The 25602-nt window shown below is 50.2% G+C and overlaps 1 protein-coding gene across 1 annotated transcript in view; it reads left to right on the top strand.

The window, feature by feature from the left end:
• The window catches only part of LOC123356208 (sodium channel protein type 4 subunit alpha-like), a 144228-nt gene that overhangs the window by 30588 nt on the left and 88038 nt on the right, over positions 1-25602 (top strand). The window contains exons 3-6 of the mRNA XM_044999200.1: positions 3392-3510; positions 12384-12473; positions 13258-13386; positions 15440-15531. Of these exons, the coding sequence (XP_044855135.1) occupies positions 3392-3510; positions 12384-12473; positions 13258-13386; positions 15440-15531 (430 nt within the window). The remainder of the gene's footprint in view (positions 1-3391; positions 3511-12383; positions 12474-13257; positions 13387-15439; positions 15532-25602) is intronic.

The following is a 25602-nucleotide window of genomic DNA, read 5'->3' as shown; positions in this document are numbered from 1 at the left end:
GCGTCGGGTCCCTCACTCGCTCTGAGTCTTTGGCTGCACTGAAGGACCCGCCGCCGAAGACCCTGAGTGAGTGAAGCGCCCGCTGCTGAAGTGCCGCCGAAAACCCAGAGTGGCTCGCGGGGCCCGGGGCCTGGGGCAAATTGTCCCACTCCCCCCCCCCATCCAGTGGTGGATTATCCAATGGGTCCATGGGGTCCATGCCCAGGGGCCCCGAAGAAATGGGCACCCCAGCAGAAATACGCCATGGGACGGCAGAAGCCTGGAGCCCTTGCAGAAGCCATGGGGTGGGCAGGGGAAGCCCCAACACCCGGACCCCAGCTGCGGCCCCGGGATTGGAGGAGCTCTCACTCCCTGCTGTAGCCTCGGGGGCCCTGGTGGGGAGACAGAGCTTCTCCAGTCTCAGGACCCACAGTGCAGGGGGGCAGAAAGGAGTGAATGGGGGGTGGGGCTGCGATGGGGGCAGAATGAGGAGGGACTATGGGCAAAACGGGGGTGGGGCCACAGAGGAAGGGGGTAGAGTGGGGACAGAACTGTGGGAGAAGGGGCAGAATGGGATGGGGCTGTGGGCAGGGCCACCAGTGGAAGGGGAGGAACGCGGGTGGGGCCGCAGGTGGAAGGGGTGGGGCAGGGCAAAGGTTTCAGCACCAGGGCCCACCTACTTGCTCTGGCACAGGGCCCCAGGAGACCTTAATCCACCTCTGCTCCTAACGCCCAGCAGGATCCTAATGGCTCTCCCAGTAACCAGCTCCTGCCCTTCACCTCCACACAATGTTCTGCTCCACCAAAAATTAACAGTGAAGACCTGAGACCTGGAGCAGGCTCCTGAGGCTATGACTTTACCCCTTATTCTACTGCTGCCACTCCAGATTCTACCACTGCTGGTGTCATCTTCCATAAACTTCCCTATTTACATGCCAGACTTCCATGAATAGCTCAGACAGAAGTTATGGGCTTCCTCAAAAAATTACTGGGCGAGGTTCTCTGGCCTGTGTCCAGCAGGAGGTCAGACTAGAGGGTCATAATGATCCCGTCTGGCCTTAAAATCTATGACTAGTTTTTTCTGATATTTGACCAGCTCTGTGAATGATTTTCACGGGCTCTCCTTGCCTGGCACACACTGAGTAGCCTCCAGCACAGGAAGGCGCTACCCCCCTGCATCTGAGGTTGTAGGAAAACTGACATGCTATTATATTGTCCTTCGTGGGAAATAGATGCCCGGGAGGCTAACAAGGTGCACAGATGTCACTGGCAGTGGAATTAGATGCACACATTCTTTATTACTGGGGGTGATGAGCAAGATGGAAGGAACCCCAGAGACCACTCAAGACAATCTGCCACCCTAGGCAAAACTTCAGTGTGCCACCCCACTCTTCATAGGCACTGGAGTCAGGGGGCACCAAGGGTCACTGCCCCCCCCCTTTTGAGAACCTGAAGAAGGTGGGAAGGGGGGAAATAGGTGCTGCCCTTGGCCCCTAAACCTTCCCTGCCACCGTTACAGAGGAACATCTGGGCCAAATTTGAGAGTGTGTTGTGGCCAGGAGCACACTGCTCGAACGCTGCTCAAAAAAATCACTTCTTCCAAATATCTGCCACCCTGGGCAACTGCTTAGTTTGCCTAAAGCTAGAGTGGCCCCTGAAGAACCCAGCTTGACTCTCAGATCCCAGGCTGAGTTTGCAAGGCCGGCAGCTAGAAAAAACAACAACTTTTAATATGTAAACAGCACATTTGAACTGGCATCATTGAGACATAATAAACATGGAAACTTCCTCAATATTTTTTATATAAAGACATTTTTCACAGTAGAAGCAGTTTAACATTTGAACTACTCAATACCAGCTAAATTATGCTAATATAGCCCTGCTTAAGCAACAGGCATTGCCACTGTTTCTCATTAGCATGAGCCAATATTCTTGTTTGAAAAGAGACCAAGTATGGAAAATTTCATCTCTGGAGATCTCAAAAATTATGAACATCCTAAAACGGGTTGGCAACCTTTCAGAAGTGGTGTGCCAAATCTTCATTTATTCACTCTAATTTAAGGTTTCGCGTGCCGGTAATACATGTTAACATTTTTAGAAAGTCTCTTTCTATAAGTCTATAATATATAACTAAACTACTGTTGTTTGTAAAGTAAATAAGGCTTTTAAAATGTTTAAGAAGCTTAATTTAAAATTAAATTAAAATGCAGAGCCCCCCCGGACCGGTGGCCAGGACCCAGGCAGTGTGAGTGCCACTGAAAATCAGCTCGCGTGCTGCCTTCGGCACCCGTGCCATAGGTTGCCTACCCCTGCCCTAGAACATGAAGTTATTGTGGAAACTTGATTTTTACATGACCTATAGATGACACCACTAGCATCCATGTTAATAATCAGTTGAAGCTAAAGCTATATGCCGACCATTCAGATATCCACCAACATCTAGCATTCTATCTTAAGGAGGTAGAAATGGATGTTTGTAGGAGGTAGAAATGGATGTTTGTTTTTTTCTGCAGAAAGGGACCTAGGGGTTACGGTGGACAAAAAGCTGAATATGAGTCAACAGTGTGCCCTTGTTGCCAAGAAGGCTAATGGCATTTTGGTTTGTATAAGTAGGGGCATTTCCAGCAGATCGAGGGATGTGATCATTCCCCTCTATCAGCACTGGTGAGGCCTCATTTGGAGTACTGTGTCCAGTTTTGGGCCCCACACTACAAGAAGGATGTGGATAAATTGGAGAGAGTCCAGCGGAGAGCAACAAAAATGATTAGGGGGCTGGAGCCCATGACTTATGAGGAGAGGCTGAGGGAACTGGGATTGTTTAGCCTGAAGAAGAGAAGAATGAGGGGGGATTTGATAGCTGCTTTCAACTACCTGAAAGGGGGTTCCAAAGAGGATGGATCTAGACTGTTCTCAGTGGTAGAAGATGACAGAACAAGGAGTAATGGTCTCAAGTTGCAGAGGGGGAGGTTTAGGCTGGATATTAGGAGAAACTTTTTCACTAGTAGGGTGGTGAAGCACTGGAATGGGTTACCTAGGGAGGTGGTGGAATCTCCTTCCTTAGAGGTTTTTAAGGTCAGGCTTGACAAAGCCCTGGCTGGGATAATTTAGTTGGGTTTGGTCCTGCTTTGAGCAGGGGGTTGGACTAGATGACCTCCTGAGGTCCCTTCCAACCCTGAGATTCTATGATTCTATGATTCTAAGGTTTTATCCTTCTGCCTATCACCTAGGATCTGAGCACCATTCAGTGAAATGTATTAGCAATAGCATAGTCCATAGTGAGATTCATGGAGCTGTTGATTTAATTTTAGACATAAAAGCTCTGCTTGGAGTAGCCTTATGTTTTTGTTTGATTGGCTTGTGTGTGTGTTGTGAGAAGGGAATAATGAATCTTCCTTCTCTCTTTGTTTTTCAGACGTTCATCGTCCTAAACAAAGGAAAAGCAATCTTCCGGTTCAGCACAACCCCGGCCGTATACATGCTGGGACCCTTCAATCCCCTCAGGAGAGGTGCCATCAAAGTGCTTATACATTCATATCCTTTCATAAATTAAACAGTCACTAGGCCCAGATGGGATTCACCCAAGAGTTCTGAAGGAACTCAAATATGAAATGGCAGAACTACTAACTGTGGTATGTAACCTATCACTTAAATCAGCTCCTGTACCAGATGACTGGAGAGTAGCTAATGTGACACCATCCATCCAGGATTGCCTCGATCCTGGCAATTACAGGTCGGTAAGCCTAGACTTCAGTACCAGGCAAACTGGTTGAAACTATAGTAAAGAACAAAATTGTCAGACACATAGATTAACGTAATTTGTTGGGAAAAGTCAACATGGTTTTTGTAAAGGGAAATCATGCCTCACCAATCTACTAGAATTCTTTGAGGGGTGAAGGACATAAATCCACACTGTGTAGAGGTCAAGCATAGGAGTTTATTACACACAGCACTGGTGGAGTGTCACCTGGCTTATTAGGTTCAGAGACACTGTCAATCAATTGATTACAATAGAATATATAGATTTTCCATGGTTGGGGGAAAGTGACGGGGTAGGCAGTTCCACACCCCGGGATAGGTTTTGCAGCAAGACAAGATAGCACATTAGCCAATGGTTAAAAGGTTACATAATGTCTTCGCCCATGGTCTCAAGTTAACATTTAATTAATACTTTGATAAAATGTTATTAGTACAAAATATATATGTTGAATTCTGATTTGGGGTCCATAGGAATGGAACAACTCCTCCTGTTGTCCAACAGGTACATTCCTAGGGGTTAAAGCAAAGAAACAGTGAAAGTATATGGCAATAAAGATTGTCCCCTTTATGTCTTAAGGGAGGCATTGGTCCCTGGGAAGGGAGGTGGAAGGCTATCATATCTTATACTGACATGTACCAACTTTTCATAAACTCAAGGTTGGATCTGTGGGAAGAACGTTCCCTACAGAAGAGACTGACACAATAGGAACAGGGATCCTTTGTTCAATTTGCAACTCTGAATAAGACACAATTATTTAGTTCTTAGCTCCAACACCTGGCAATTTGCTGACCAGGCCTATTTTAGCAAAACAAGATTATCTGTTTACCCAGCTTTCTCTTAGCTAATCACTATTTGCTAGGCCTCTGGTCTCTTGACCAAACTCTGGACTTTGGGTCTGAGAAAGAGCTGGCGCAATCCATAGACCAGGTTGTTATATAAAATGCACATGGATTTTAACCCTTCAGGGGGGTCAACAATCATGTGGGAAAGGAGGATCCAGTAGATATAGTGTACTTAGATTTTCAGAAAGCCTTTGACAAGGTCCCTCACCAAAGGCTCTTAAGCAAAGGAAGCTGTCATGGGATAAGAGGGAAGGTCCTCTCATGCATTAGTAACTGGTTAAAAGATAGGAAACAAATACATGGTCAGTTTTCAGAATGGAGAGAGGTAAATAGCGCTGTCCCCCAGAGGTCTGTACTGGGACTAGTCTGTAGCACAGCGAGACTCACCGGTGAGGCGCCTCCTGCTGGTCGTCTTGGGAATTAGCTCAACTCCAGCTCCAGAGCTCTCTGTGCTGGCTGGTGACTCGCCTGTCTCAGGCCCCGTGTCCCTCCCGGACCCCAGTGCCCCTTTACCTCTGGGTTCTGCCCCAGCAGTACCCCCACGCTCTGGGTCTCCCCTCCCAGGGGAACCCCCGATCCTCTAAGCCCACCTTGCCTCAGTGGCTACTGCCAGTCATCATCTAGCCTCCGTTCACTGGGACAGACTGCAGTCTGTAATGGCCACTCATCATTGGCAAGGGGGTTGGACCAGCTGCCTCTGCCTAATCCCAGGCTACACCTCTTTAGCCCCAGTACCTGCCTTGGGCCTTTAACAAGGTCTGCAGCCTGGGGGTTTACCAGGCTGGATCTCCCAGCTCCCTTTGCCCTTCCCCAGCACTGCTCCACTTCAGGTACCTTGCTCCCAGGCAGCCAGGCCCTTCCCACTCCAGGGCTAGAATGGGACTCCTGTCTACTGGCCCCACAGCCCTTTTATCCAGGCCAGCTGTGGCCTGATTAAGCCAGCCACACTTGGGCCAACTACCTCGCCAGCCTCCCTCAGCTGCTCTTAATCCTTGTACTTTGGAGTGGGGCAGCCGGCCCACTACACAGTCCTATTCAGTATATTCATAAATGATCTGGAAAAAGGGGTAAACAGTGAGGTGGCAAAATTTGCAGATGATACAAAACTACTCAACTATAGAACAGCTTCCATATGAAGAGAGATTAAAAAGACTGGGACTTTTCAGCTAGGAAAAGAGACGACTAAAGAGGGATATGATAGAGGTCTATAAAATCATGACTGGTGTGGAGAAAGTAAATAAGGAAGTGTTATTTACTCCTTCTCATAACACAAGATCTAGGGGTCACCAAATGAAATGAATAGGCAGCAGATTTAACACAAACAAAAGGAAGTATTTCTTCACACAACACACAGTCAGCCTGTGGAACTCTTTGCCAGAGAATGTTGTGAAGGCCAAGACTATGACAAGGTTCAAAAAAGAACTAGAGAAGTTCCTGGATGGTAGGTCCATCAATGGCTATTAGCCAGGATGGGCAGGGATGGTGTCCTTAGCCTCCGTTTGCCAGAAGCTGCGAATGAACGACAGGGAATGGATCACTTGATGATCGGGGGCTGGGGCACATGACTTATGAGGAGAGGCTGAGGGAACTGGGATTGTTTAGACTGCAGAAGAGAAGAGTGAAGCGGGATTTGATAGCAGCCTTCAACTACCTGAAGGGGGGTTCCAAAGAGGATGGAGCTCGGCTGTTCCCAGTGGTGGCAAATGACAGAACAAGGAACAATGGTCTCAAATTGCAGTGGGGGAGTGTAGGGGACTTGACCTCCTGCGGGGTGGTGGGGCACCACACCGCCTCACTACATGCTCTTTGCTGGGTTGGGGAATACCCAGTCTATCGCCCAGACCTTCAGGCAGGGCCTGGCAAGCAGTACAAGATAAGTCCAGGCCCTGGGTCAGGGCGGGCAGCAAACAAACAGTCAGGAGCTCAGGCCCTCAGGCAGGGACTGAGCAAATAGTTCAATATAAACCCAGGCCCTGGCTTAGAGCGACCTGGGGAAGGAGGAGACTGCCACCCATGAGGCAGGCCCACCCACTCCCCTGCGTCCCAGCCCAGGGCCCTAGCAGCAGCACAAGACCCGCTCCTGTGTCACTGGGGATCCTGGCTGCAACACACTGTCATGGGATCTGGCAGTGCTGCAGCCAGACTAGGTTTGGCTGCCCCCTTGGCTACTTCCAGACTCCCCCTCGTATGGTACCTGGGTCTGGGTGGTGTCCTCAGAGGGTTCCAGCACTATGGGTTCCTCCGGGTAGTTAGTGAGGGGTAGGCTTGGCAGCTCCTCTGGGTAGCTGGCAACAGGTAAACTTGGCAGCTCCTCCAGGCACCGGTCAGCCTTAGGCATTGGCCGGTCTGGCCAGTCCTCGGGTTGGCCGCAGATCGCTGGGGTCTCCCAAGCTGGAGCCAGGCCACAGGCATCTGGCCTCTCCGGTGGCTGCTGACTAACTGAGCTCTGCGTTTGGGCTTTTATACATCCTGTCCTGCGCCTTGACCTCTGGGGGGCGGACACAGGATCCACTGGCTCTGCCCACTTTGCTGTCTGGGGGGGTTCTACCCCCGGCGGGCTGGTGGGGCACCACACCACCTCGCTACAGGGAGGTCTAGGTTGGATGTTAGGAAACACTATTTCTCTAGGAGGGTGGTGAAGCACTGGAATGGGTTACCTGGGGAGGTGGTGGAATCTCCATCCTTAGAGGTTTTTAAGGCCCAGCTTGACAAAGGCCTGTCTGGGATGATTTAGTTGGGTTTGGTCCTGCTTTGAGCAGGGGTTGGACTAGATGACCTCCTGAGGTCCCTTCCAGCCCTGAGATTCTATGATTCTATGATTACCTGTTCTGTTCGTCTGGCACTGGCCACTGTTGGAAGACAGGATACTGGGCTAGATGAACCTTTGGTCTGACTCAGTATGGCCATTCTTATGTTCTTAAGATGGCCAGGGAGACAACCCCATGCTCGGGGTGTCCCTAGCCTCTGACTGTCAGAAATGGGAATGGGCGAGAGGGGTTGTATCACTTGATGATTGCCTGTTCTGTTCATTCCCTCCGAAGCACCTAGCATGGGCCACTGTCGGAAGACAGAATACTGGGCTAGATGGAACACTGGTCTGACCCAGTATGGCTCTTCTTATGTTCCCTAGAACAACTCCTAGCCTGGCAGAAAGTGTTTCTTCTTTACAAGGTCAAGAATTTGGAGTCTCAAGAGAGAATTGCACTGGGAGGGGTTGGGTCACTGGTCACATCTCATCAGCCCAGGCTTATCCTAGTGTGGCCTTTGAAACCGTTGCTAATGGTACATTTCCTGAGTTCAAGGAGTGGCAAGGACCCACAGCACAGCCAGCCTGAGGCTGATGTTCCTTTACTTGTGGCTAAGCACAGGCCACCCAGTTTTCACAAGTTGAGGCACCCATTGACATTGGCTGTGTCTGTTCTTGGTAGCCCAGCTTCAGGCACCTAGTCAGCTCCTGGGGGGGCATCCAGTGGTGAGGCCCCCAATGTCCGTGGTCACTATAGTCCAGCTAAAGTGGAGTGAGGAGAGATTCTTGGAGTGAAGCCCTGGGTAGGAAGCCTTTCCAGGGAGTGCTTTAGGGTGGGTTTTGAAAGAGAGAGAGGTTGCTTGGGGGACAAGAGGCACTGCTCCAAACATGGGACGGTGTGAACCAGGGAACTAAACTGAGAGAGAGACAGAAACCACTGGAGAAGCAAGAGGAGGCGAGACCGAGGGGTGCTCAAGGGTTGAGGGGGCTGGGGAGCAGGAGAAACTGAGAATAGAGCTGTTGTTGGGGTTGCAGCTTTGAAGATGGAGGAGTAAGAGACAGGAAGCCAGAGTCCCAGGAGTGTGAGGTAGGGCTGGGGAGTGGGGAGTAATTCGGCCAGAGCCACAAGCAATGATTTAGATTGTCCAGGGCAGTAAGGGCAGGATGTGAGTAGGAGAATTATACTGATTGGGGCAAGAGATGATGAGCTGCCAGAGAGGGATGTTAGCAGTGTGGAGGGTGAGGGGAGGCGATGTGAGAGAGGAGGAAGTGGCAGGAGTCACTTGGGTCAGAGTCAGAGATAACACCATCTCTTAGGTCCAAGAGATGTAGAGGATGGAGAAGGGAGGTGGTGGGAGGGAGCCAGGAGAGAAGATACAGAGCTCAGGTTTGCAAAGAGTGAGTGTGAGCAGATGGTGGGACATCTAACAGGAGGTGTCGGTTCCAGATGCAGGACTGGACAGAAGAGGAGGAGCTGGGTGGAGTGGTGGATTTGGAATCCCTGCTACAGAGGGATAGCTGGGGGAATTAGGTCACCCAAGCAAGGAGAAGGAACAGGGAGAGGGTTGCCAGCAGACGGGCAGAGGGGAATGGACAAGGAACAATGGAAGGAGATACCAAGGGCATGTCTATACTAGATAGCGCTGTAGCATAGACACTATGCCGACGGGAGGCGTTCGCCTGTCACTGTAGTTCATCCACCTCCCTGAGAAGTGGTAGCTAGGGCAACGTAAGAATTCTTCCATCGGCCAAGTGTTGTCCGCACTTGGATCTAGGATGGCTTAACTACATTTCATACCCCTGAGCAACATAGCTGGAGAGACCTAAGCTTTAGGGGGAGCCCAGGCCTGGGATGTGAAAGGAGCTTTGGAAGAGAACCAGGAGAGGCCAAGGAAGGAGAGAGCATCAGAAGCCACAGAGACACTGAGAGATGGGGAACAGGCCACAAGGCCCAGCCAGGAAGGGGAGCAGAGATGGTGCAGGTGGTGGGGAGGGAGACAAAAGTCAGACTGCAGGGGATCTAGGAGCAAGGCCAGATTTCCCATTAGGCACAGTGCCTAGGGCCGCCGGCATTCTAAGAGTGCCTAAAAATTCAATTTTTGCCGCTCCTGGGTCCTGGCAGGGGGCTGGGCTGGCTGAGGGGGAGATGGTGCCACACAGCCCTGCTGGAGCGCTCCTCGCTTAACCCCGTGGATCCGGTCACCTCCCAGCAGGGCCAGGGCCAGCTCTGGCTTTTTTGCTGCCCCAAGCAACGGCGCCACTGGAGCAGCAAAGCTGGGGGGGAACACGGCGCGGCTGGAGCGGCAAAGGGAGGGGGAACATGGTGCGGCTGGAGCAACAAAGTGGGGCGGGCGGGGGGAGAAACAACGGCGTGGCCGGCAAAGCAGGGGAAAACAAAACAAAAAACCCTACAGGGCAGCCGGAGCAGCCAACAAAAAGAAAAAGAAAAAGAAGAAAAAAAAGCGACTCTGCTGCCCCAAGCACGAGCTTGCTCAGCTGGTGCCTGGGCAGGACACAGGAGAGTGGGTCTCTGGAGGGGCTTGTGGGGGGGCTCTGGGCAGTGAGGGGATGGAGGACGGTGGGCAGAGGGGCGCTGGGCAGTGGGCAGTGGAGGAGGTTTGTGTGTTTCAGGGTGTTTGGCAGTGGGGGGGTCTGTGGGCAGAGGGGCGCTGGGCTGTGGGCAGTGGAGGAGGTTTGTGTGTTTCAGGGTGTTCGGCAGTGGGGGGTCTGTGGGCAGAGGGGCGCTGGGCAGTGGGCAGTGGAGGAGGTTTGTGTGTTTCAGGGTGTTCGGCAGTGGGGGTCTGTGGGCAGAGGGGCGCTGGGCGGTGGGCAGTGGAGGAGGTTTGTGTGTTTCAGGGTGTTTGGCAGTGGGGGGTCTGTGGGCAGAGGGGCGCTGGGCAGTGGGGAGTGGAGGAGGTTTGTGTGTTTCAGGGTGTTCAGCAGTGGGGGGTCTGTGGGCAGAGGGGCACTGGGCAGTGGGCAGTGGAGGAGGCTTGTGTGTTTCAGGGTGTTTGGCAGTGGGGGTCTGTGGGCAGAGGGGCGCTGGGCAGTGGGCAGTGGAGGAGGTTTGTGTGTTTCAGGGTGTTCAGCAGTGGGGGGTCTGTGGACAGAGGGGCGCTGGGCAGTGGGCACAGGAGGAGGTTTGTGTGTTTCAGGGTGTTTGGCAGTGGGGGTCTGTGGGCAGAGGGGCGCTGGGCAGTGGGCAGTGGAGGAGGTTTGTGTGTTTCAGGGTGTTTGGCAGTGGGGGGTCTGTGGGCAGTGGGGCGCTGGGCAGTGGGCAGTGGAGGAGGTTTGTGTGTTTCAGGGTGTTTGGCAGTGGGGGTCTGTGGGCAGAGGGGCGCTGGGCAGTGGGCAGTGGAGGAGGTTTGTGTGTTTCAGGGTGTTTGGCAGTGGGGGTCTGTGGGCAGAGGGGCGCTGGGCAGTGGGCAGTGGAGGAGGTTTGTGTGTTTCAGGGTGTTCGGCAGTGGGGGGTCTGTGGGCAGAGGGGCGCTGGGCAGTGGGGAGTGGAGGAGGTTTGTGTGTTTCAGGGTGTTCGGCAGTGGGGGTCTGTGGGCCGAGGGGCGCTGGGGTGCCTAAAAGTTAAAAGTGGCGGTTTGGAGCTCCAAGCCGCTGCGAGCGCTGGGGGCCACCCCACAGCTCCCGGCCACCAGGGTCGGCAGGGGACAGGGGGCTTGGAACGGCGAGACGCAGGCGGCAGGGGATGCTGGAGCTCTGAGCCCCTGCAAGTGGTGCAGGGGAACTTGTAGCCAGGGGCCCCGCAGCTGCCCAGCCCCCGGGAGCGGCGTGGGGACCCTGCCTAGGGGCACACAAGGTATAAATCCGGCCTTGCCTAGGAGGGAGCCCAGCTGCCGGGGGTGCAGCGTGTACTAAGTGCTGAAGGGTCATGGGAAGGAGGAGCTAGGACGAGGGAGGTTAGGGCAGAGAGGGCAGCAGGGAGCGCAAGGAGAATATGAACAGAGAAGTGTTCACCTGCTCTGGCCAGGAGAGTCAGAGAGTTTTAAGGCCAGCAGGGACCACCATGATCACCCAGTCTGACCTCCCAGGCAAGCCAGCAGTAGGAATTCATTCCTGCTTCGAGTCAAATAGCTGTAGCTGAACCTGAGCATCTCTTTAAGGGGCCCATTAGTGCCTGTGGTGAAGGCTCGTCTCAGCTGTGTGAAGGGCCCAGTACCCAGAAGTGAGGAGAATCAGAGGCATGATTAGGGGGCTGGAGCACATGACTTATGAGGAGAGGCTGAGGAAACTGAGATTGTTTAGCCCGTAGAAGAGAAGAATGAGGGGGGATTTGATAGCTGCTTTCAACTACCTGAAAGGGGGTTCCAAAGAGGATGGATCTAGACTGTTCTCAGTGGTAGAAGATGACAGAACAAGGAGCAATGGTCTCAAGTTGCAGAGGGGGAGGTTTAGGTTGGACATTAAGAAAAACTTTTTCACTAGGAGGGTGGTGAAGCACTGGAATGGGTTCCCTAGGGAGGTGGTGGAATCTCCTTCCTTCGAGGTTTTTAAGGTCAGGCTTGACAATGCCCTGGCTGGGATGATTTAGTTGGGTTTGGTCCTGCTTTGAGCAGGGGGTTGAACTAGATGACCTCCTGAGGTCCCTTCCAACCCTGAGATTCTATGATTCTATGATTCATGCAGGGCTCTGGGCCAGTGGAGACATAGGTGGGGGCAGGTTGCTAGGGAGAGAGGTGGGAGGCGAAAGGGAAGATCCTGTTTGCAAAGTGGCTAGAGGTTGGGGGAGAGGCGGGAGAGGAGGACTGAGGGATGCAGGGAAGGACTGGGGCCCAGCGCCGGCTGTGCTGTGCTCAGTTTCCAGGCTGTGGCTGGAGGCAGAGAAGTGACCATAGTGAAAGGGGACATTGGTGGAATAGTTTAAGCTTTCTCCATCTCTGCGTTGTTCTGAAAGGAATAACAAGCACCAGGCATCTTTTCTGGGAGCCGCACTCCAGGGCTGGGGTGGAGGGAAATGCTGCATGTGCTGCGCCCGGCCTTGGCAAGGACTCGGGGGAGGAGAGGAGCCTGTGACACGCCAGAGAGATTTTCCTTGACCTGGTTGTAAATTATTCAGCATGTTTATCATGATCACCATTTTGACCAACTGTGTGTTCATGACAATGAGCGACCCGCCGCCGTGGGCCAAGAACGTGGAGTAAGTTCCTTTCCTCCCATCGCTGCTTGGCCTCCTGATGGCACTGGAGAGGGTGGCCCCCTTCACTGCATGGCTGCTCCTTACAGAAATCTGTCCTGCTTATCAGACAGGGGCCTGAGGGGAAGGTGTGGAGGGGCCTTGGGAAATGGGCATGTGTAGTTTGGAGACCACCGGACTGAGCTGTCGCCATGTTTGCGATCTCAGAACCCAAGTTTGTGTCCAGCTCTAGACTTTGCAACCACAGGCACATTTCTGAAGAGCCTCCCCCCACTACTCACCGCGGCTCAGCTACAGGACAGACAGGGCTCCGAGAAGGCAGCAGGTTTTTGAGGGCTCAGCACCCACAATTTGGGGCCAGATTACCATGGCTCAGCACCCACTATCAGTGCCAGATTTTCCAAAGAGCCTCCCATTTAGATGCCTAAACAGGGGCTGAAGTTTTCAAAACACCCAGCAGCCCCAGTGGTGACACTGGACCTGGACCCGCGTGCCCTCACCATGCTGAGCTCATTTGGAAATGCAGCTCATGGTGCTGAAAGCAGTGTTGGTAGGGAGTGGCCATCTGTATAAAGGCTCCCAATTTTGCTAATGCTAGCAGAGCTCAACTGCTGTCAGCAGCCATCGGAAATGATTGATAAGACATATTTTCCAACCCTTTTCCCATGAAGGTCTCAGGACCCATTTTTCCCACATACACACAACATTTTTGCAAGTGTCTTGGATAGTTTTCCCTTTGAGCTGCTTGTCTTGTCTACTTATCATAAGTCACTGTTTCTGCTTTCAGATACACCTTCACTGGGATATACACCTTTGAGTCCATGATAAAGATAGCAGCCAGAGGATTTTGCATTGACCAATTTACATTCCTACGTGACCCGTGGAACTGGCTGGATTTCAGTGTTATCATTATGGCGTAAGTATACTCAGTAAGGGACATGGCCAAGCAGGAAGCCTAGCTAACCAAGTTGTAACATTGTTGGTATAGGATGAATTGGAAACAAATGTATGGAAAATTGCAAGAGATGTTAGACCTGGTATCGTCTACTCTGGGGTTATGCCCCAATTCCTGCACTTGATGGCCAGTCACTGCAGTAGCCACACCCCAAATGTAGACAAGGAGAGCTGTGATTGCATCGGTGGAGCTAACCCCAGTGCCAAGCAGGGTTAAACTTCACTGGGGTATATTGTGACTTTCCTTGTCTATACTTGGGGTTTTGCTCTGGTTGTTGGCCCCCTATGGCCAGGATTGGAGCACATCTCCAAAGCAGACAAAGCCCACCTAGGTCACCTTGCCTGTCCCTCTCAGTCAGGTCTGGCTTGTTACCTCGCTTTGCCCAGAAAGAATCAAACTGTGCTACTTCCTACCCATATTTCTAGTCTTTCTGCAGTGACTCTCTTCCTATTATTTCTCTGTCCTCATTAGTGTTCACACCACACCCCTTCAATATCCACTGGGCCCAGTTAATGTGCTGGCTACTTCCTCTTCCAGATGGGCAGTGAAGATGTTAAATTTAACAAATTTGATGGGGGGGCCAGGAGGCTCCATGCGCTGCTCTCGTCCACAGGCACTGCCCTCCCCCCAGCTCCCACTGGCTGCGGAGCCGGTGCTTGGGACGGGGGCAGCACGTAGAGCCCCGTGGCCCCCCGCCTAGGAGCCGGACCTGCTGGCCACTTCCAGGGCACAGTGCGGTGCCAGGGCAGGTAGGGAGCCTGCCTTAGACCTGCAGCACTGCTGACCAGACTTTTAACGGCCCAGTCAGCAGTGCTGACTGGAGTCGACAGGGTCCCTTTTCGAACGGGCATTCCGGTGGAAAACCGGACACCTGGCAACCCTACCCCAGATCCCAAAGGCATCATCCACAGTGGCCTCATGACAGTGTGACTACCACATCCTAAGATTTGTCCACACCGGCTAGTGCACAGTAGGGAGGCCACTAGTCCAGGATTAAACTGGATGGCCCTCTTTTCGAGAGGTTTGCCACGCCTGGTACTTGGACACAACTGGACATGGTTTTGTCCCGTGTCAGATGGGTGACACTGCTCTGCCCCAGCCCACTCTTAAAAATGGCACCTCTGGAATGCAGGGTGACCTCGAATGCACCGTGTGTGCAAAGTCACACTGGTGGGGGTGAGGTGGCGCACTCTGAAAGATGGTGCCCCCTCCGCATGTGGCATGACCTCGCACCCACCACCATGCCAGCGAGGGCAGAGTTATCACCGGCGGGGGCAGGGTCACACCATTCCCAGAAGTACAGGAATGTCTGGTGTTGTGGGAAGGTGGAGTGGCCACCTTATGCACCAATATAATAAGGGACTTGATCTTCCTTGGCTTGAAACCAGAGTAAGCCGCACCAGTGCAGCATGTGGACATGAGGAATTTCATTGAATCATAGGATTGGAAGGGACCTTGAGAGGTCATCTAGTCCAGCCCCCTGCACTCAAGGCAGAACTAAAGATTATCTAGACCATGCCTGACAGGTGTTTGTCTAACCTGCTCTTAAAAACCTCCAGTGAATGCAGGGGGCATCTCTGTGTTGTGTTTGTACCTAGCGCAGTGGGGCCATGTCCAAGACTGGAGCTCAAGGATGCTATCATCATCATCATCATCATCAGGAATCAATCAATATAGCTCACCTGCTGTAAAACGTCCCAGTGTAGACAACACCACAGGCACCTTGCTCCTGGGAGCTTTCTCCAGCCTTCTCAAGGCAACACAGCTCCAGACCTTCCCCCCTTAGTCTTTGCAAGTAGCTGTGAAGTGCTAATGAGTCCTCTTCAGGCACTCACAGCAGCACACAGCCTGTAGGCTCCCTCGGTGGTAACGCTGCAGGTTGGCACATCTACTGCTTTTGTCTCTGAAAGTGACCATGACCTAGAGTGCTGTGAAAACACTCCTCACCTTCAGCCACCGCAGCAGAGCAAAGTCTGAATCCTTCTGAATCCTCCTTTCTCCTCACCTCCCCCAGTTACACCACAGAGTTTGTGGATTTGGGAAATGTCTCAGCTCTACGAACGTTCCGTGTCCTCCGTGCACTGAAAACAATCACCGTGATTCCAGGTAGGTCAAGGAGCATTTGCCTTCCAAACCATCTCCGTTCCTTTCCACAGTTTAAGCTTTACCTTGAAAAACCAGCCGGCTTGCAGATCTTTGCCCTGCACCTTGGATTGTCCCACCAGTGCAAAGTGAGTGTGGAACACTCTTGTTCCTGTGTGACACTGTTTTATACTCACTTTGCACTCACTGTCACTGGCATAACTGACTATACAGGTTGGAGGATAGTGGAGAAAATGGCCCCTTGCCTGTTGAGAGGCGAAGGCATTTTTCTTTGAGTTTGGGGCATTATGTCATTGGTAGTGCTAAAAGCTCCAGCAGCATTGCCAGCCCAGTTATAAGACCCTGCTTTTGCTTGTGCATAACTTTGCAAAAAAAGTCCTTTTGAGCTGACAATTTCCATGTCCCAAAGTAGTTTTTTTGCCTTTGAAAACTTTGAGAAAAATGCATTTAATTGTTTTGCATTATTTTGTGTCTTTAAAAGAAAGGAATACGTTTCAGACTTTGACTGTCTATGCTTGGAGCTCAGGTGTGTTCCCAGCTCATGTAGACATACTCGCATTCACTCTCATTGGGCTAAAAACAGTAGAGTAGCTGCAGTAGCACAGGCAGTGGTGAGGCTAGCTGCCCAGTGCACAAACCTGTCTGGACCCTGTAGGCATGTATTGGCGGGAGCTAAGCTAGGCCACCACTTGCCGTTGACTGTGCTAGTGTGGCTACACTACTATTTTTAGCACACTAGCTTGATAAGATCTAGCACAGGAGTGTCTGGATGAGCTAGGAATCACACACCTAGCTCCAAGTGTAGATGTAGCCTTTAGGGTCAAATCCTGCTGATTTTTACACATGTGGGTGAGTCCCATTCATTCAGTGGGGCTATTCATGAGCAGAGATTAATCAGACTGGGACTGTTCCGCTTGGAAAAGAGCTGACTAAGGGGGGATATGATAGAGGTCTATAAAATCATGACTGGTGTGGAGAAAGTGAATAGGGGACTGTTATTTACCGTCTCACATAGCACAAGGACCAAGGGTCACCCAATGAAATTAACAGGCATCAGGTTTTAAAAAAAAACAGAAGGAAGTACTACTCCACACAACACATTCTCTGCCAAAAATGTTCTGCTTATAAGAAGCACACAGGATCTTTTTCAGGGGAGAAGGCAATATGCCACGTTCATTGAAGATACAACAATTAGCATATGCATTCAATCACACCACACACTGCCCCGCCAGTCAATGTTATAGTTACCAGTCCAGAGTCCGGATCAATCTAGTGGCCAGCTAGGCTGATCACGTGTAGGTAAGAGCCTGGTTCTGTCGGTCGCGATATGATGCTCCAGGGAAGTCTTGGCAGGATGAACCCAAAATTTCATGGCAAGGCACCCTGTTTATATAGTGATTTTCCTTCATTGGACCCAGTGAGTTTTGCACTGTCATGCTGTAATCAATTGTTGTTTGACGAGTGCTTGTTTTCTTAAATTGTCCTTTTCATTCTTTATCTTGTTCTTTTATTAAGTCTCTCAGGGAGTTACCCCAGGCTGGTTTTGATCAGCGCTATCTTGTCCCCACTGATAGGTGCCTGTCTCATCTTTAGAGTCGTCAATCTGCCCTCCTCTGGCATTTCAATAGGGGCGTGTTCCAGCCTCCTGGGGCCCTTGCGTCTGTCTCCGGTTCCTCCCTAGAACATCTGGTTCAGTGATGGCCTTCACACTTATCTCTTAACACCCATTCCTCATTCACACACAAAATAGAATTAATTTACACAGAACATTTTGAACAGGAACATCAAATTGCAATGCAAAAGAAAAACAATCACCACATTCTTTTACTTATTTTAAAATGCTAAACCTACAACAAAATGGTGGCCCTCAAAGATCTGTAAAAGCAGCAAAGAGTCTTGTGGCACCTTATAAACTAATAGACGTTTGGGAGCATGAGCTTTCGTGGGTGAATACCCACTTCGTTGGATGCATGTAGTGGAAATTTCCAGGGGCAGGTATATATAAGCAAGCAAGAAGCAGGCTAGAGATAACGTGGTTTGTTCAATCAGGGAGGATGAGGCCCTCTTCTAGCAGCTGAGGTGTGAAAACCAAGAGAGGAGAAACTGGTTTTGTAGTTGGCAAGCCATTCACAGTCTTTGTTTAATCCTGAGCTGATGGTGTCAAATTTGCAGATGAACTGAAGCTCAGCAAAAGCAGCAAAGAATCCTGTGGCGCCTTATAGACTAACAGACGTTTTAGAGCATGAGCTTTCGTGGGTGAATACCCACTTCGTCGGATGCAAGTCAGCAGTTTCTCTTTGAAGTCATGAACCGGTCTGACTACCAAAAGGAGGCCACCAGACAACTCTCCAATACCAAATTCTACAGGCCACTTCCCTCAGATCCCACTGAGGAATACACTAAGAAACTGTACCATCTACTCAGGACACTCCCTACACTAACACCGGAATAAATCAACATACCCTTAGAGCCCTGACCAGGGTTATTCTATCTACTACCCAAGATCCACAAACCCGGAAATCCTGGGCGCCCCATCATCTCGGGCATTGGCACTCTCATTGAAGGACTGTCTGGATATGTGGACTCTCTACTCAGACACTATGCCACCAGCACTCCCAGCTATCTCCGTGACACCACTGATTTTCTGAGGGAAGTACAATGCATTGGTGACCTTCCAGAAAACACCAGCCTAGCCACCATGGATGTAGAGGCTCTCTACACAAACATCCCACACACTGATGGAATACAAGCTGTCAGGAACAGTATCCCTGATGATGCCACAGCACAACTGGTTGCTGAACTCTGTGCCTTTATCCTCACACACAACTAATTCCAGATCAGTGGCACCACTATGGGCACCCACATGGCCCCACAATATGCCAACATTTTTATAGCTGACCTGGAACGCTTCCTCAGCTCTCGTCCACTCACGCCCCTTCTCTACCTACGCTACATTGATGACATCTTCATCATCTGGACCCATGGGAAGGAGACTCTGGAAAAATTCCACCACAATTTCAACAGCTTCCACCCCACCATCAACCTCAGCCTGGACCAATCTACCCAGCAGGTCCACTTCCTAGACACCACGGTGCAAATAAGTGATGGTCACATTAACACCACCTTATACCGAAAACCTACCGACCGCTACGCCTGCCTTCATGCTTCCAGCTTCCATCCTGGGCACACCACACGATCCATTGTCTACAGCCAAGCACTGAGGTACAACCAGCAAAGAATCCTGTGGCACCTTATAGACTAACAGACGTTTTACAGCATGAGCTTTCGTGGGTGAATATCCACTTCGTCGGATGTATTCACCCACGAAAACTCATGCTGTAAAACGTCTGTTAGCCTATAAGGTGCCACAGGATTCTTTGCTGCTTTTACAGATCCAGACTAACACGGCTACCCCTCTGATACTTGAGGTACAACCATATCTGCTCTAACCCCTCAGACAGAGACCAACACCTACAAAATCTCCATCAAGCATTCTCAAAACTACAATACCCGCATGAGGAAATAAGGAAACAGATCAACAGAGCCAGACGTGTACCCAGAAGCCTCCTACTGCAAGACAAACCCAAGAAAGAAATCAACAGGACTCCATTGGCCATCACATACAGTCCCCAGCTAAAACCCCTCCAACGCATCATCAGGGATCTACAACCCATCCTGGACAATGATCCCTCACTTTCCCACACTTTGCCTTGGGAGCAGGCCAGTCCTCACCCACAGACAACCTGACAACCTGAAGCATATTCTCGCCAGTAACTGCACACTGCACCATAGTAACTCTAGCTCAGGAACCAATCCATGCAACAAACCTCGATGCCAACTCTGCCCACATATCTACACCAGAGACACGATCACAGGACCTAACCAGATCAGCCACACCATCACCGGCTCATTCACCTGCACATCCACCAATGTAATATATGCCATCATATGCCAGCAATGCCCCTCTGCTATGTACATTGGCCAAACTCGACAGTCTCTACGGAAAAGGTTAAATGGACATAAATCAGACATTAGGAATGGCAATATACAAAAACCTGTAGGAGAACACTTCAACCTCCCTGGCCACACTATAGCAGATCTTAAGGTGGCCATCCTGCAGCAAAAAAACTTCAGGACCAGACTTCAAAGAGAAACTGCTGAGCTCCAGTTCATCTGCAAATTTGACACCATCAGCTCAGGATTAAACAAAGAGTGTGAATGGCTTGCCAACTACAGAACCAGTTTCTCCTCCCTTGGTTTTCACACCTCAACTGCTAGAACAGGGCCTCATCCTCCCTGATTGAACTAACCTCGTTATCTCTAGCTTGCTTCTTGCTTGCTTATATATACCTGCCCCTGGAAATTTCCACTACATGCATCCGACGAAGTGGGTATTCACCCACGAAAGCTCATGCTGCAAAACATCTGTCAGTCTATAAGGTGCCACAAGATTCTTTGCTGCTTTTACAGATCCAGACTAACACGGCTACCCCTCTGATACTCAAAGATCTGTTTCTGCCTTGAAGTCCAAACACAAAAAAATTCTGGCTGATGCATCTCTACCAATGACACATTAGGCCATTCCTTTCTGCTACTCAAAAAGGGTGGCTGGCTGGATATGGTAAAATCATACATCAATACATTTAATACATGCTACATTATTATCTTATTCTTTATCCTTCATTCTAGATTATACAAAATACAAACATAAAATCCTACTAATACAAAGCCAACCTGTGTAACTCCTTGCCAGGAGATGTTGTGAAGGCCCAAAGTATAACTGAGTTTAAAAAATGTCAGTTCATGGAGGATATGTCCATCCATGGCTCTTAGCCAAAATGGTCATGAGCAGAACCCCATACTCTGGTTGTCCCTAAACTTCTGACTGCCAGAAGCTGGGAGTAGGTGACAGGGGATGGATCACTTGATAAATTGCCCTGTTCTGTTCATTCCCTCTGAAGCATCTGGCATTGGCCTCTGTCAGAGACAGGATGGCCTAGCTGAGCCATTGGTCTGACCCAGCATGGCCCTTCTTATGTGATGATGTTCTTCTGTTCTTACTCAGCTGAGTATGGTCAACTCATTTGAACAAGAGAAGCAGGATTTAGCATTTTTACTGCACTCAGATATGTCCAAAATGACTGAACTATAAGGACTTAATTATGGAAAAGACCTCAAGCTAATCTCCATGTTTGGGGGGTAGGGGGACAGGTTTGTGACATGCGTAATCATGACCCTAATTGACCGCAGAGTTGTGCTTAGCTGTCTTGGCCTTGATTTTAGCTAGGTCTCAACCTGGCCTCCAAAACTAGGTGCAGGAAGAAAGCTAGGGAAGGGAAAGTGTGTAGCTGTGAGCACAAAGAGGTGAGCCTGTAATTCTAGGTCCACCATTTGGCTGGCAGTGTTGGGTATGTCTGCAGTGGAATTAGACACCCCGGCTGGTCTGTGCCAGCTGACTCGGGCTCACAGGGCTCAGGGGCTGTTTAACTGCAGTGTAGACATTCGGGCTCAGGCTGCAGCCCAAGCTCTGGGACCCTACTATCTCGTAGTGTCTTAGAGCCCAGGCTCCAGCCTGAGCCCAAACATCAACATCATAATTAAACAGCCCCCTAGCCTGAGCCCCGCGAGCCGGAGTCAGCTGGCACGGGCCAGCCATGGGTGTCTAATTGCAGTGTAAATGTTCCCTTAGAGGCCACTTTTGCAAATATATGCAGTCTGGGACTCCTGATGGTCACCTTATCCCAGCCTCCAGATGGCGCTGGGTTATGTGTAAATTCAAACTACTTGGCTATGTGCCCAAATATGAGCCAGATGTTGGGCCCTCACCCTGAGCACACATAGCTCTATGCTTTGATAAGGTAGAAGCACACCAATAGCTCAGGGTCAATGGGGGAGGCTACCTTGCTGGCACAGTGCAGAACCCTTTGGGCAAGCAGGGTGTCTGGCAAGGGTGGCTGCCAACCTTGTCCAATGGATCCTAACATTCCTCAGGCAAAGACCCAGGAAAGTGTCCTGGCATCACAGGAGTGGCCAAGTCGAAGACGCTCTGGAGATATTTCATCAGGACAAGAAGTCTTGTGCCCTGGCTTCTTTCACCGCCTGCCAAGGCAGAGTGGACCCAATGCCAGCTATAGCCTGCTTGTTTTACCCACAGGATTAGTCCTTCCTCAGCCAAAATACAATAATACGGGGGATCCCCCTATGAACTCCCTACCAGTCAAAGGGTTAAAAGCAAAACCAAACAATGACTCCCCTAAGCCCCTGGCACAGGGATAGGATTATTGGGGTTTGCATCTTCCCTCGGTTGCACAATGTAGGAGTCAAATGGGCCTGTGCCCACTCCTTCAATAGCTAACAGCTTTGAATGGGTGCCAAGGCCAACGGCAGGGCCAGCTGGCTTGCTGGTGAGGGATCTGCGGAGGCAATGAAAGTCACTTTTATTCCAGGATAATCAATGTACTTCCCAAGCGGAGTAATTAATCTGGAATGTCATCTCTTTATCTGGTCTAGAGTCTGCACCACACTGGCAGTTATTCTGGAGCGGTTTATTCTCCTCTTGTTGTTCCAGTCAGTTTCCCCATGTACATGGGTCCTTAGAGAATCGGAGTTTTACCTCAACAGATGGAAATATTGGCACAGCGACTGGGACAAACTGATCTCCAATATATATTTGGACATAAAATGGGTCCAAAGCAAGTGGCAGATCTGAGCACTCCTGTGCTTGGGGACTGTTTTGGGCTCCAGAGATGAATTCTGAGGCTTGGTCCCATCACTAATTTGGGCGTCACACAACGGGAATAAATATCTTCACATCCCAAGGGCCTCTCAGGGTCTGTTCAATAGCCTGCTCCCGCTTGGGACAGGAAGCTACCATTGTGCTTTCAGAGCAAAAGATGAGGTAACCTAGCCCCAATGCGAACTGTCACTCAGAAGCACAAAGACTTCTCCGGCTCAAAGGGTCCAGAGCAGAGTGGAAGGGCTTGGCAGAGCTCAAAGTTCTCCCGGTGGTTACAGGAACAGAGACTCTCCTTTGGACGCAGCAGAATTCTCTGCCCTGCGATCAGGATTAGCAAATAATTCATCCCAGGTGCAACAGCACAGAACCTCCTCCTGTTCATTTTAACCTAACTGTGATTTTATTTGGCAAGTTTCAAATGAGAGGAAAAACACACAATGAAAGGGAGTTAGAAACCATCAGGAGAAAATAGTAACAGCTTCTGTGATGGAAAGATTTTAGGGCCAGTCTAGGGATGTTTCCATAGTATCCATTTAAATGTGTTTGTGAAACCTGTTCTTTTGTAAAAACAACAAGGAGGACTTGTGGCACCTTAGAGACTAACAAATTTATTAGGGCATAAGCTTTCGTGGGCTAGAACCCACTTCATCAGATGCATGGAGTGGAAAATACAGTAAGAAGATATATATATACACAGTACATGAAAAGATGGGAGTTGCCTTACCAAGTGGGGGGTCAGTTCTAATGAGACAATTCAATTAAAGTGGGCTCTTATCAACAGGAGGAAAATAACTTTAGTAGTGGTATCAAAGTGGCCCATATCAAACAGTTGATGAGAAGGTGTGAGTAACAATAGGGGGAAATTAGCATGGGGAAATTAGTTTTAGTTTTTGTAGTGACCCATCCAAGCCTGGTCTACACTAGGCGTTTAAATCGGTTTTAGGAGCCTAAAACCGATTTAACGCCACAACCGTCCACACTAGGAGGCACCTTATATCGATTTTAATGGCTTTTTAAACCGGTTTCTGTACTCCTCCCTAACGAGAGGAGTAACGCTAGTATCGGTATTATCATATCGGATTAGGGTTAGTGTGGCCGCTGATCGACGGTATTGGCCTCCGGGCGGTATCCCACAGTGCACCAGTGACGCTCTGGACAGCATTCTGAACTCGGATGCACTGGCCAGGTAGACAGGAAAAGCCCCGCGAACTTTTGAAATTCATTTCCTGCTTCCCCAGCGTGGAGATCTCATCAGCACATGTGGCGATGCAGTTAAAAATCAAAATAAAGAAAGAGCTCCCGCATGGACCATGCGGACGTGATCGCTGTAAGGGCAGGCAAATCTGTTCTATCAGCGCTCCGTTACAGAAGACGAAATTCAAAATCATTTTTTTTAAATCTCCAGACAGACGCCATAGCAGGGACTCAGCGCACTGCTGCGTGACAAGCGTAACGGAAAGCCAAAGAATCAAATGGACGCTCATGGACTGGAGGACTCAAGCTATCCCACAGTTCCTGCAGTATCCGAAAAGCATTTGCATTCTTGGCTGAGCTCCAAATGCTTCTAGGGTCAAAAACAGTGTCTGCGGTGGGTCAGGGCATAGCTCGGCAATTTACGCACACACCCACCCACCCCCAGAAGTGAAAGGGAAAACAATCCTCTCTTGACTCTTTTACATGTCACCCTATCTGTACTGAATGCTGCAGATAGACGCGATGGTGCAGCACTCAACACCAACATCCTTGCTCCCCCCACGCTATGGATGGCTGATGGTACAAAAAGACTGGTATCCGTCCTCATCATCAGCCTATTGGCACATGGGGCAGTGCAAAAGGACTGGTAACCATGCTGACTAGCATCTGTTAGGTCAATCAAGGGCGCCTGGTCCTAATTTTTCCTGGTAGATGGTACAGTATGGCTGATAACCATCATCATCATAGCAACAGGGGGCTGAGCTCCATCAGCCCCCACCCTTCATGTGTAAAGAAAAGATTCAATTGCCCCTGAACTAGCAGAGGGATGCTGGGCTCCTCTCCTACACACTCCTTACTGTCCTGTCTGGACTATCATAGCAGCTGGAGGCTGCCTTCCACTCATATCTCACTAACAAGTCACTGTGTCTTATTCCTGTATTCTTTATTACTTCATCACACAAGTGGGGGGACAATGCTACGGTAGCCCAGGAAGGCTGAGGGAAGAACGGAATCAACAGGTGAGGTTGTTGCAGGAGCACCCCCTGTGAATAGAATACAGCTCATAATTTCTGCAGGATCTGACACAGAGCAGCTGTGCTCTCTGGTTCTCTGATACAGTGGTTCTCTAGTACACTTGCCCATATTCTAGGCAGGACTGATTCTATTTTTAGATACCAAAAAGGAGGGATTGACTCAGGGAGTCATTCCCAATTTTGGCTTTTGCGCCCCTGGCTAAGAGCAGCCAGGGGCACTTATGACAGCAGCAAATGGAACAGTGCAAAAGGACTGGTAGCCATGATCATCTTATTACCAATTTATGGTATGGTAGATGGTACAATATGGCTGATAACCATCTCTGCTATCATGCAAAAGCAAAAGCATGCTGCTGTGTAGCGCTGCTGAATCGCCTCTGTGAGCGGCATCTAGTACACATACGGTGACAGTCACAAAAGGCGAAACAGGCTCCATGATTGCCATGCTATGGCATCTTCCAGGGCAATCCAGGGAAAAAAGGCATGAAATGCTTGTCTGCCGTTGCTTTCCCAGCGGAAGGAGTGACTGACGACATTTACCCAGAACCACCCGCGACAATGATTTTTGCCGCATCAGGCACTGGGATCTCAACCCGGAAATTCCAAGGGGCGGGGGAGGCTGCGGGAACTATGGGATAGCTACGGAATAGCTACCCACAGTGCAATGCTCCAGAAATCAATGCTAGCCTCGGACCGTGGACGCACACCACCAATTTAATGTGTTTAGTGTGGCCGCGCACACTCGATTTTATACAATCTGTTTTGTTAAACCGGTTTATGTAAATTCGGAATAATCCCGTAGTGTAGACGTACCCCCACTCTCAGTCTTTATTCAGGCCTAATTTGATGGTGTCCAGTTTGCAAATTAATTCCAGTTCTGCAGTTTCTCATTGGAGTCTGTTTTTGAAGTATTTTTGTTGGAGTATTGTGACTTTGAGTTCTGTTATTGAGTGTCCAGGGAGGCTGAAGTGTTCTCCGACTGGCTTTGGAATGTTATAGTTCTTGACCTCTGATTTGTGTCCATTTATTCTTTTGCGTAGAGACCGTCCGGTATGGCCACTTTAATTGAATTGTCTCATTAGAACTGACCCCCCACTTGGTAAGGAAACT

This window comes from Mauremys mutica, chromosome 25, assembly GCF_020497125.1.
Source record: "Mauremys mutica isolate MM-2020 ecotype Southern chromosome 25, ASM2049712v1, whole genome shotgun sequence".
In the NCBI taxonomy this organism is placed as follows: domain Eukaryota; kingdom Metazoa; phylum Chordata; order Testudines; family Geoemydidae; genus Mauremys; species Mauremys mutica.
The sequence above is the reverse complement of the archived record's forward strand: the minus strand, read 5'-3'. Positions and strand labels throughout refer to the sequence as shown.